At 37.0% G+C, this 12,984-nt stretch overlaps 1 protein-coding gene across 1 annotated transcript in view; it reads right to left on the bottom strand.

Annotated features, from left to right (window-relative positions):
• DTWD2 (DTW domain containing 2) overlaps nt 1-12,984 on the bottom strand; it is a 72,400-nt gene that overhangs the window by 49,473 nt on the left and 9,943 nt on the right. The window contains exon 2 of the mRNA XM_030467791.1: nt 1,303-1,393. Within this exon, the coding sequence (XP_030323651.1) occupies nt 1,303-1,393 (91 nt within the window). The remainder of the gene's footprint in view (nt 1-1,302; nt 1,394-12,984) is intronic.

Here is a 12,984-nt window from a genome sequence, read left to right as displayed (position 1 = left end):
GAGTGAAGTCTTGGCAGGGAGAAGGGAAAATATCCTTCAAACTACCATTGATTTCTTCTATCTCAACAAAACTGAGTAAGTTATCAATGGCAGTACAGTATTATTTGTCTTTATTTCATCATAATTAAATATCACTCCAATTCAGTAGTCAGAGGATCTCTTCTTCATAGAAATATAAGAAGTGGCAATAAAGGAACTGGAAGGAAATAAATTATTTGTCTCTGATAAGCAAAACCAAAAGAATGTTCTGTGAAAGGAAAGTTAATCAACTGTTCTGGTATCACATCATTATTTCAAAATTACCTTTTATATCAAAGAAATACAATCAAAATAATCCATGTTTACAGAAAAATAAAACATAACATTCAAAGCCGAAGTAACTTGTTTGGAAACAGAAGCTTAAGAATAGCTAAGTCAAACATTAACATTAAAAAAGGCTTCATTTGTTTATCATTTTTCTTCATTAAAAACCCTTTGTAGTTATGCTATAGACAAATTGTTATCATATTGGCTATTTTCCATTTACTGGTTTGAAAGTGAGCAATTACTGTCTCCATTGTTCTTCTCTGTGTTATAACATTGATTTGCAACTCCTTGCTCATTCATTATTTGACCATTAGACCATATATAGAGAAAGGGGACTTATCTACTGGTTTGACCTTGGTTAGACTCCAGGTGTCCACCAAGCTGCTCTATACCCTTCCTCAGCAGGGCAGGAAGGAGAAAATAAGATGTAAATGTACTCATGAGTCGATATAAAGGCAGATTAATGAAGAAAAGCAAAGGTCATGTGTGAAAACAAAGGAAATAAAAAATATTTTACTCTCTACTTCCCATCAGCAGGCAATGTCCAGCCCCTTTCTGGGAAACAGGACTTGAGCACACATAGCAATTGCTCCAGAAGACAACTGACTTAGGAACAAATGCTCTGCTGACTCCTCCATCCCCAGGTTTTATTGGTTCATATGGTATCAGCTTCAATCAGCCCCCTCTGGTTACTCCCCCTCTGAATCTCTTGCACACCCCCAGGCTACTGACCTTTGGAGGGACAGCCCTGATGGTGTGCCAGCACTGCTGAGCAACAGCCCAAACAATGGTGTGTTACTAACATTGCTCAATAATTCAGAAAAGCTGAATAAAAGATATAATAACTCAACTTTATTTCAATCAACAGCGTTTCAAATATCAAGTTAAAAGGAAAAAACATGATATGATGTTAACAGCATAGCTGTTTCCTCTTGCCTACCATTTTCTGAATTAAGATTATAGACAAACTAAAACAATTACTACAGCTTTACTCACCTCTGCTGGATGCTGAATTATATACAAGCAGGTGGAGATCTGTAGTGGATGTATTGGCAGGAATGGACATAAACACACTTTCTGAGGACGGCTACATGACAGAAATGAGAGAAAAATAAAAATAATCAGAAGTTTATGAAAGATGGCATAAATATGTTGCACAAAGACATCCCATGTCCCAAGAGGCGCACAAAGAACTTCCCCATATGACACAGTGTATTAAACCTGATGTAATTTTCTGTTTGAAACTTTTTCTGTTCCTAAAACTAAAGCAACCCTTTCATTAAAATAAAAGTTTTGACAACCATGTTCATACTCCTACTGTAGTCTGGCTACGACTGGAGCACTACAAAAACCCTTTCATCAACTTCAGAAGGAATAACTTAATAGTATCCATACATCAGTCAGAGAAGGCTGTTACTGCTTTTGTTAAGGGTATGGTTAAACAATTTTATTAAATATTATACTAGAATATATAATTTTTATAACTGATTTAATAGTTATAATCAATTTATTACAATAGAAATTTTACATGTATACAAACAGAGGAACCCACATAGTCTGTATTTATGATTGGGTTATTTTTTTTATAATTTTATCTGTGTTGAAATATGTAGTAAACATACAATATGAAAACAAAAAAATCCTTATTAGGAAATTTTAAGCTAAGACTGAAAAAAGAAAATTAAACTATGTTAAATCCTTTGGTGTAATGCATGTAGCTATTATTGCTTGGCATGAAACTAAAATACTGAATGATCAGGAATAAACAGAAGCGAACAACAAAGCTTGAAGTTACATACAAAGTAACTGAATTTATTACATCAAAAACACACATTCACATGCACAGAAGTCACTATTGCTACCTGCATTCACTATGCAGAAACTCAGATTAATAAAGGATTTCCTTAACAGTGAGAGATTACCAGGACTGACCACTTGAAATCATACCATCTCTGCAAACAAAGCTCTCTGAAGCTTAAAAAATATAAACTTGGGATTTTCAGCAGAATGCTGAGGACTCAGAGCACAACTTCACCTGTATCCTCCTTGTAATCTTTACTGACAATTTTACATGCTGATCACATTTGAGAGACAGTAAGACAGTAGCCATTTCCATAGACAAGACTTACAGAAGACAATTCTGAAGTTGGGTCCAGGTCAGATCTGCAATGAGCCCAATTGCCACTGCACTTGCTTGTCCACAAGGGCAGAAACACAGCCAAGTATACTAAATAATGTTACAGTAATCCACAACAGTACAACTGCTTCCTCCTGAAACATTAGTGCTGAGCGGTAAATGGTGGCATTATAAAGAGGCAAAAACAATAGATCTCATAGCCAAGAACCCAGTCTAATCACAAAATGGAAACTATTCTCATGTATTCACCTGGTACACAATTCCAGTGGACTGCTGTTTCTATTTCCTTTGCATTTCTAGCACTGAATATTCAGTTAACTGAAACCAACCTGGCCTCCAGGCCTGGTGGGTCTAATTTCAGAAGCTGTCTAGCACTGTATTGCTGCCTTTTTTCCAAAATATTCTCATGTGTAACCAATTTAAACTGAAATTTCTGAAAAGTTTTGTTAACAACCTGGAAGCAGCAAATACCCCAGAGGTTGGTTGTTCTGTGTGCCACAATTGCGAGTAGAAGTTAATCCTCTTTTTGATCATCAGATTTAGTAGAAACTCGATTTCATACTAAGTGCAATTCCTTAGTTTCTCCCCATTATTAAATGCTGATTAACAAGAGAACTAACAAGGGAAGTTTCTAAACTTCTTCCCATTATAGCATTTTCTTCTGAGAAGAAATTAAGGCATGAAAATCTGCTACATAAAGCTTTTCCAAGACATTCAGCTGGTGACTTCAGTCCAAAGAGCTGCATTGTTCACTGCCTTTCATAAGCAGGCGGAAATAGTTTCCAGTGATTTCTGACCTCAGGGTGTTTAGCTGGTTAGATACAGCTTACATATTTGCAAGCCTTCCCTTTGTATATGCTTTTTTTTGGTTTTCACACTGGCTTGGATTTTTTAAGGCAGGTTTTTAAGCTTTTTAAACCTCACCAAAAAAAAAAAAAAAAAAACCCAAACAAAAAAAAACAGAAAGAAAGAATTTCAAATAGTTACAGTATAAAATCTAACTATAATTTGATTTCTGGGGAGCAGAGCAAAAACCATGACAAATAAAACACTTCTCAATATAATTTAATTACTTACATATGTATATACAATACTTAAGCTTAAGCACCCAATTAGGTACTGAATTACGTTGAATATGTATTTTTACAACCCCATCCTGAGAGCACGAGACTTATTTCTGTACCTTCATTTTGGTACCTAACAGTCACTGTGCCAAGAAAAGAAAAAAAAAGGCTATTCTTACATGAAACTGACATTACCAGCTTGCTTCAGTCAAACAGGCAGCACTGTAGAACAAGGGAAGTTCTGTTTCACCACCACAAAAGACTCCTTTGCTCTGCGAAAGGCCACCAATTGCAGAAAAAGCTGCTTGTCTTTTGCTTAAAGATTCTGCTTCAGTCTTGCCCTACAAACACAGCTAATGTTACAAAAGAGTTGGGGCCACACCAGGGAACTTATTTAATGATGCAAAGCAGTTTTCTCTCATTTCTGGAAATAAAGTATGAATCCACTCCAGGCAAGAGCAATAGTATTCAGAGTATTTGGGAAAAGGTTTGTGGATGGAGATTAGGAGGGCATTTTTTACATTATTATTCACCTGTATGTAGTTTCACTACAACGTAAAAATATCCAGTGGGTTTTTACCTGTTTTTCAACACAGCATTTCTAAATTAAAAACTGATGAGAGAAGCACTCCATACCCAAAGGACAGCCATGCACACACACAAATTTCTTATAGCTTTCCTTCCATTATTCACACCCAAATTAATGATATTCAGATTCAGAATAAAATTTAGCCTATTTTTGCCAGCAGAACGTAATCTGCTGGGAGGGGAGAGGGGACTATGCTGTACTCTGGTATCATGTTTAGTGATTACTAGTTTCTGGGCAAAGATATTCTAAAAGTGAATATGCAGCAGCCTGTAAAACATAAGCTAATTCTAAAACTCCTTCTAGGTGTCTGTACGATTTTCTTACAAACACAGATGTCCTCACTTGACTTGGGACTTGTTTGGTCTCCATTTGCTTCCTGTTCTACCTTGTTACACATCCAAACAGCTTCTGAAAAAAAGGCACCATTCTGGGATAGCAAATCAGTGTACTTTCACAGCCATATTCAGAAAATTAAGCTAGGTAATTCAAGGATTTAAACAAACCCCGAGTAAGCAAATAATGTTAGAATTTTATTTTCACCATTTGCACATTTCTAGGGAAAGCTATAAAGATATTATACGTGGCAACCACACGTTCTTGAAACAATGCTTGCAATATTAAAACAAAGAGGAATCTGATGATTTTAAACTACTACCACTTGTAGCAACAAGTGTTCCAAATATATTGCCAAGGTCAGGCTCCAGACCCTGTATTTTCAAAGAAACATGCCTGCCCAAACAGAAACGGCTCACTCAAGTAAGTTAGATTTCTCTGTGGTTTAGATCAAAGCACCACAGGTTTCCAGGTCAAAATACAACCCAGAAGTCTGGAGAAAAGCACAGTTATCTTATGTCTGCCTCATTCTAATGTTTTAATACATACTGTATATTAACACAAGCCCATTACAAACATATATTAAAACAACATGCAGGTGTTTTATAAAGGTGTGTTGTAATTTTAAAGTAAAAGTAAAGTAAAATATATAAGCCTATATATTGATAAAATTTAAGAAGAAATGCAATTTTTGATAGCTTTGTATTGGAGGAAAAATATAAAATTTAACATAGTTTAAAGACTAAATTTTGTACCTTCCACCTTAAACACTTCCTGTTTTGGGCCAGGATAGAGCTAATTTTCTATCTTTTAATTTTACTTTCAGTTTTTTTAATTTTAATTTTACTTTCAGTTAAGTCTCTCACAAGTAGCTGTTAATTGCCATTCCAGCATTAAATAGTGACAACACTACATCAATAGAATGACCATAAAAGAACTGGTGGATTAAGTTAAACACAGATAAACATAAAATTACGCATTTGAGAAGAAACAAATCCAATCCAACACACAGAAAAAAAAACCAAGGTTTGGTATTTATGGAAACTTGCCCATCCTCTCATCCTAATAGTTGAGAAACAGATTTAAACTAGACACTTCATGGCTGATGTTCCAAATATGCAAGTTCTGTTGATCTGCTTTGTTAACTGAGGCTCACAGATACTTTTAAACTACTGATTAAGAGGGAAACTGTGAACTAAAATACTGAGATAATAAATGAAGGAACTACCTGAAGTTCTCCTTCTTCTTTTGTTTTAAAATTGAACAGATGAGCCAATTTAATCATTACTACCACTCCAATTATTATGAGCTGCCCTTATTTTCTCAGTAGCAAGTGGTCTGTAGATAACGTGGCCAAGTGATTTAAGGCAGTATAAGACGCCTGTGTAACTTTACCATGTAAATATTTCTCAAAGTTTTTCACCTAGAGAGCAGTTGAGCAGTGGAACAGCGCAATAGTCACAGCACCAAGTCCCCCTGAGTTCAAGAAGTGCTTGGATGATGCTCTCAGGCACATGGTGTGATCCTGGGTGTGCCCTACACAGGGACAGGAGTTGGACTTGATGATCCTGATGGATTCCTTCCAACTCAGCATAGTTGAAAGGTAGGGATATGTCTTCCTGTCCTACTTTCTGAACCTCTTTTTGTATCTTGCCTCTGAGGTGGTCGGCAGATTAAAAGAGATTCTGCCACTTTGCTCTGCTAAGACCTCACCTGAAGTACTGCATCCAGATCTGGAGCCCTCAACAGAGGAAGGACATGGACCTGATGGAATGGGTCCAGAGGAGGGCCACCAAACTGATCAGGGGCTGGAACACCTCTCCTACAAAGACAGGTTGAGGGAGCTGGGATTGTTCAGCCTGGAGAAAAGAAGGCTTCAGGGAGACCTAAAAGTGACTTTCCAGTGTCTGTAGGGGGCCTACAGGAAGATTGGAGATGGACTGTAGGCAAGCAGTTGTAGTGATAGGATGCAGGGTAATGGTTTTATATTAGAGAAAAATAGATTTGCATCAGATGCTAGGAAAAAATTCTCTACCTTAAGGGTAGTGAAAAAATGGAACAGCTCCTACATGCAACAGAATAAAGTTCAGCAAGATAACTGTTCATAACAAGAGCACAGCCTATATGTGGTCCCATTTTAACTTTTACTTTCACAGCAACACAATACTTTTAAGGAACTATGTCCTGAGCTCTTCCTGGAAAAAATTGGACAAAATGTATCTCAAAAAGCAAAATCATCAAAACTATCCTCAGTGCAAGCCTTAGAGAGGCTGTTATGTTAGTGATAATTTTGAGCTTAACAGTTTTCTGTCATTTACACCCAGACAGTGGAAATGGGATTTACAACACCAACTCATTTCTTTTTCAGCACCAGACAGCTATTAGTTTATAATGCTTTTCAAAGCTCAACTGGTTTGGATTTGAACTGCAGCAAAACATTTGAAAAGTTTCTCTTGCAAATATTATGTCAGTTGTCCTAGATTTAAGACTAAAAATGGGGAAAAAAAGGCAGCTCTCAAGGTAGATAGAAGCAGACATTTATTTCATAATGAACTCAGGGTTCTCACTAAGGACTAATTTAGGCAAGTAAGTAAATGAATAAATGTGTGTGCAAATGTATACGTATTTGTTTCCCGAAAATGTGTATTTGTAAAATGATCAAAAATTAGTAAAGAAAACAACCTTCCTTGTGAAGTATTTGGTAGTTTATGTATCATTCCAAACTTCTTTTCTATTTTGTATCATCATATTTTTCACAGTGTTTTTGAACACTAAGTACACAGTACAACAGGTGATTTGTTGCTGTTCCTATTTATTGAAGAGATAGTTCTAACTAGAGAACAACCATTTACAGGTGCAGCTGCTTTTATGGAGAAGTTTATGACAGTGATGGGCAATTACATTAGAAGTACTTTAAATCAATTTGTGCATTTCCTTGAGACCTTAACATTACAAGAGAACATGTTACAAAACAAAATTAGTAGGGCTTTTTTTGACACATCTATATGTATTAATGTTAGTTACAAATTGTCCTCAAGGAGTGTCTTTACATGTTTTCTGAAGGTATACAGAAAAATATCAACATATTTCAGAAATGAGGACAAGGTCCATGTCACCTATTTTAAAGGGTTTAAGTTGTGCGCTGTTCTCATGCAATTATTTCCCAAGGCAAATAACCCCTTTCCCTGACCATTACATCATAAATAAAGATTGAACAACTAAATCTGGGCATTTTTTTAGCCTGGAATGTTCATGGCAGCTTTGCAAGGCTAATCTGAACATTAAAAAAACAACAAATATCTTCTAAAGCTATAAACCAGAATAGATAGGGAAAATGTGGGCCCACTCTGGAATCAAATAGGAGAGCTGTTTATCCAAGATATGGAAAAAGTTGAGGTACTCAAGGACTTTTTTGCCTCAGTCTTCACTGGCAAGTACTCAAGCCACACCGTACAAGTCACAGATGGAAAAGGAAGGGATGGGGAGAGGGGAGAACCACTCACAGTAGGAAAAGAGCAGGTTCAAGACCATTTCAGAAACCTGAAGGTGTACAAGTCCATGGAACCTCATGAGATACATCTGCAGGTCCTGAGGGAAAAGAGCTGAAGTTGCAAAGCCACCACTGATGATACTTGAGAACACATGGCAGTCGGACAAAATTCCCACAGACTATAATACAGGAAACATGACTCCCATGCTTAAAAAGGGAACATGGAAGACCTGGGGAACTACAGGGTTGGAACTGGATGGAAGGTAACACTCAAAGAGTTGTGCTCAATGCTTTGATGTCCAAGTGGAGACCAGTAATGAGTGGAATTCCTCAGGGGTCAGGACTGGGACCAGTGCTGTTTTAACACCTCTACTGACAACATGGACAGTGGGACTAAGTGCACACTCAGGATGTTTACCAGCAACACCAAACTGTGTGGTGTGGTCAACACACTGGTGGAAAGGGAGGTTGCACAGTGGGACCTTGACAGGAGTGCCAGTGCAGACCACAAGAAGTTCAACAAGGCCAACTCAAGGTCATGCGCATGGATTGGGGCAATCCTAAGCACAAATACAGGCTGGGCAGAGAATGGATTGAGAGCAGCCCTGAGGAGAAGAGTTGGGGATGTTTGTTGATAACAAGTTCAGCATTAATCAGCAATGTGCACTTGCAGATCTGAAGCCAACCACATCCCAGGCTGCATCAGAAGCAGCCTGGACAGCAGGCTGAGGGAGGTGATTCTTCCGCTCCACTCTTCTGACCATACATGGAGTACTGTGTCCAGGTCTGGGGCTTTCAACATCAGAAGCACAGGAAGCTGACAAAGCAAGTCCAGAGGAAGGATACAAAGATGATCAGAGAGCTGGACAACCTCTCCTATGAAGACCTGCTGAGAGAGTTGGGGTTGTTCAGCCTGGAGAAGAGAATGCTTCTAGCAGCCTTCCAGTACCTGAAGGGGGCCTACAGGGATGCTGCAGAGAGACTTTTTGCTAGGGCACAAAGTGACAGGACAAGCAGTAATGGTATTAAGCTGGAAGAGCGTGGATTTAGGTTAAATATTAGGAAGAAATTCTTTACCATTAGGGTGGTGAGGCACTGCCAGAGATTGCTCAGGGTTGTGGCTGCCCCCTCCCTGGAAGTGCTCAAGGCCAGGCTGGATGGGTCTTTGAGCAACCCAGCCTAGTGGCAGTGGGATTGGAACTAGATGATCTTTAAGGTTCCTACCAACTCAAATCATTCTATGAATCTATGATACAAAGAAGAAAAGAACAAAATATCCATCCTGTGTATTTTCCTAACTTATTATATAGAAGCAGACCTTGGCAGGCAGCTTTCCTTGCAAATAAGTGAAATTAACAAATCAATAGGATAATACTTTGTCAACTATTTCAACTGTTTACATTAAAGTTGGCTGTGATTTTGACTATAACTAGCAGGAGTAAATAAAAGGAAAAAAAAAAGCATCTAGCTTATGCAGCACTGCAGTAATTACAGAAAGGCCAGGAAAGCCAAAATCTAATGAGCCGGAGATTGTTGACATTTTCATGCATCTTGGCTCTAAAGTCTGGCAAAATAGCTGGCACTCTGACAAGCTTGATGCCAGACAGTTAGCAGAGCTTTAAATTTGTTGAAGAGGGTGAAGTGATAATAGCATTTATTATGAGCCCATGAGACATTAAGATTAAGAAGTTAAACTCAAGTTTTACAAGTTTTAGAGGCTGTCACAGGAAAAAACCAATCAGAAAAAAATCTGTAACAAAAAATGTCATTATTTCCTGGGGAAAGAGGAACAATAAAGAAAAAAAAATTCAATAATACAAAATTAGCATCTTGATTCTTCCATCCATCTGCACATATGCAGAGAACACTCCAGGTAACAGCATAAAGTAAAACCAGAAGTATATTTTTAAAGAGCATATGAAGTACCTAAATGAATGTTTCTTAAGTTAAATGAGTTCTTTGTATATCATGGGATGAATGTTGTTTTGGGTTTTTTTTTTGCAAACTACAGAAATAAATTTATTTGAATGTTTGCCTCAGCTGAAGAGTTACATCTCCACAAGTGCTGCTTAATATTTTAGCCTTCAAAATAATAAATAAAGAGAAACTGTGCCATTGGCTTTATGTGAAAAAGTTCACTGCTGTTTATTTATGTTGATATGTAGCTTGTCTAAAAGATGGTTCAGACGTGTCTTCAGCTAAAAATGTTGGACCAAAGCATTTCCAACACAAGAACATGAAATGCTTATAAAGATTCCAAGGGGCTCTCTTAAAGTTTTCATTTCTAACCCTTCCTTAATTTATTTTTCTCCATCTATTTTAACAGAAGAGACACTAAATATGAACTTGGTGAAGGCAGTTTATAAACCAGTTTATACAATCTGACTTACTACCCTTTCTAAACTCTTGCTATACATAAGTAAGAAGAAAAGGTGTAAGCAGTTACTTGACTAGAATTAGACTTTTATCCTTTTACCTGCAACAACATTGTGTATTAAGAAGGCCTGTAGTAATCTGTCTCAAAATATTTTGACTAAAAATGAAAAGCTGAAAACTGAAGACATGGACAAGAACAGGGCACAGAGCATTAAGCTATAAAAGAGAGAAGCAGAAATGGTCATAAATGGAAATTAATTACTGTGTGGTTTCCACAGCAAGGACCACTATCCTGAAACATGGATGCTCTTGCCGTGCAGAGGGTGCCCTCCCCAGGCAGCACCCAGCTGTCCACCACTGCTGTGCCCACAGCCCCCCCAATGCTGCACCTGCTCCTCAGCCACTCCAATTTCAGCAAGCTTCAAAATAAAAAATTCCATTCAGTATTAAGTTCTATTTAATACTGTGGGATGGAATTTTAGCAAACATCAATACACTGACCAGCAGTTAGGGTTTTTAGCATTATTTCAGCTTCTGCTTAGGTAAGTGGCAAATAACTATGATTCAGTTGTATATGTACACAATTAGTCACACATTTTATTACATTTTTATATAGATTTGCAAGACAAATAAAAAATGAAGGCTAACTAGCCCTTCTCCCTGTCTCCTCCTCAGTCTGGCACACTGGTATGGGAGAACACAGGCTCTTAATACTGCAGAGAATAAAGGGGAAGGTAGCTTGAGAAGCTGAGGGATTAAAACACCACTAGCTGGAGCTAGTAAAAGTACATTCCAGGTGCATTTCGTGGTTCAAACAGCAACTGAAGGTGTTCAGATGCAGTCTACATATCTCAAGTTAAATTACCCAAAAGTTTAACGCATTGTTCTTTTATTGTTGGTATCTTCATTAATACAGGATAACAAGAATTTATGTAAGAATAAAATCTTCTAACACAAACTTCCATGTCACAGTTTAAGAATTTTTTCAGTTTCGATTTGAAGTTAGAGTTACATCCACAACTTTCTCTTGTTTCAAAATTACAAATACTTACAAAACTGACTTTTCTGTCTTCACACAAGCAATAGTCTTTTAATATCTGAAATTCAGTTCTGCCCAAGCAACTTTACCTTATTTACCTAACTCTAAGGACAGAGCCTGCTGGCTCACATATATTTTACTTGATGATAGCAAAATAAGTCTGCATCCTTGTTTGAAACAAGCAAACAGAAAGATGAGTTAAAAGCTCGGTTATGCAGCAAATGAAGCCAGAAGTGAATTCTGACATTGATTTTTAATGAAAGCAGGCTCAGTACCCATACATTTCAGAAGTTAAAAGAACTACATTTTTGTACCTCTCAATCCATGCAGCTGTCACTTAGAGCTATGAATTTAACCTTTCTTTCACAGAAAAAAAAAGGTATTGCTATTCTTCATTTTGATGAAAAAAAACCCAGATGTACACACTATAGAAAACCCATTCTAATCCACACTGAGCATTGACATAACAATGGATGCCTTCTATCAGACAAAATTCTTTAAAGCATTTCATTTTAACTCATTTTAAGAAAAATTTACCATTCTCTGCAGTTTGTCTTCATCTGAACATAAGCAAAAAACAGTTAACAGAGCCTCATATGATGTATTACCAATGTTAGGAAAACAGTTAAATATTAAATAGTCTTCAATTAAAGTATCCTAGCATACTACTCATTTCTGCCATAGATGGTAGAGAAATGGAACTGTTTACGTATTCAGAGAACTTCAGTAAAATGGAATGTTATATCATTTGAAAAAAAAGCTAGTGTGCAAAAATTGTTCTGTTCAGAAAACTTTCTTATACCTCTCAGCTGAAAGAGTACTATAAATGCTACACTACACTCTAGCGTCCCTTTTCTGAATAGCAGGCACTTCTGTGGAACAGTCTGCTTTTACCTAGAATCAATTTTATTATAAAGCAGTGAACTGGTTTTCTGTTACAATGCAATGAAATAACGTATTTCAAACTAGTGTCATTGCTAAACAACAAACGGTTGCTACATTTCATTAAAATCTGCTGATTTTTACTGAACACGTAATACTTTTTTTATTTAATATTCATTATGTTATTCAAAAGCTTTTTGGAGATGTTGTATGGTGCTGCTTTTACAGTACAAAATCCACTAAATACAAATGCTTTTAAATGATGAATATAGCAATGATCATGTCAAACTCTGAAACTATATTGATTTGTATCTAGTGATCACTGAAGGTGCTTTGCAGACAGCGTTTCTTAGGAGAGATATCTTACAATACTACTTTATTTTGAATAAGACAAGACATCTCTTGCACATATAATCCTCTCTTGTGTATCTTGGAAACACTAGTTTGGTAAGTAATGTGTTCTGGCAAGCACACTTATAAAAGTCTATAAAAACAAGGTTAGACTGCACCTGAGTAGCTCATGACCCAGCTGACAGGAATGAGACAGACCACAACAGTACAACTTTTGTCTGAGAAAATTAGCATTGCCTGGTCCAAGAGGCCACTGGTATTAACTCAGGCAGATCACAAGTGTACAAAGCTATAAACAAACTCATAAAATAATTCAGGCTGGAAAAGACTTCCAGAGGTCGTCTAGGCCATTTTCTCACTCAGATCAGGAAAAATTTCAAAGGCCTTGAGCAACCTGATCTGAGTACTTCCAAGGAC

Source organism: Calypte anna, chromosome Z (assembly GCF_003957555.1).
Source record: "Calypte anna isolate BGI_N300 chromosome Z, bCalAnn1_v1.p, whole genome shotgun sequence".
In the NCBI taxonomy this organism is placed as follows: domain Eukaryota; kingdom Metazoa; phylum Chordata; class Aves; order Apodiformes; family Trochilidae; genus Calypte; species Calypte anna.
Note: the sequence above shows the minus strand (reverse complement) of the source record. Positions and strands in the feature narration are given on the sequence as shown.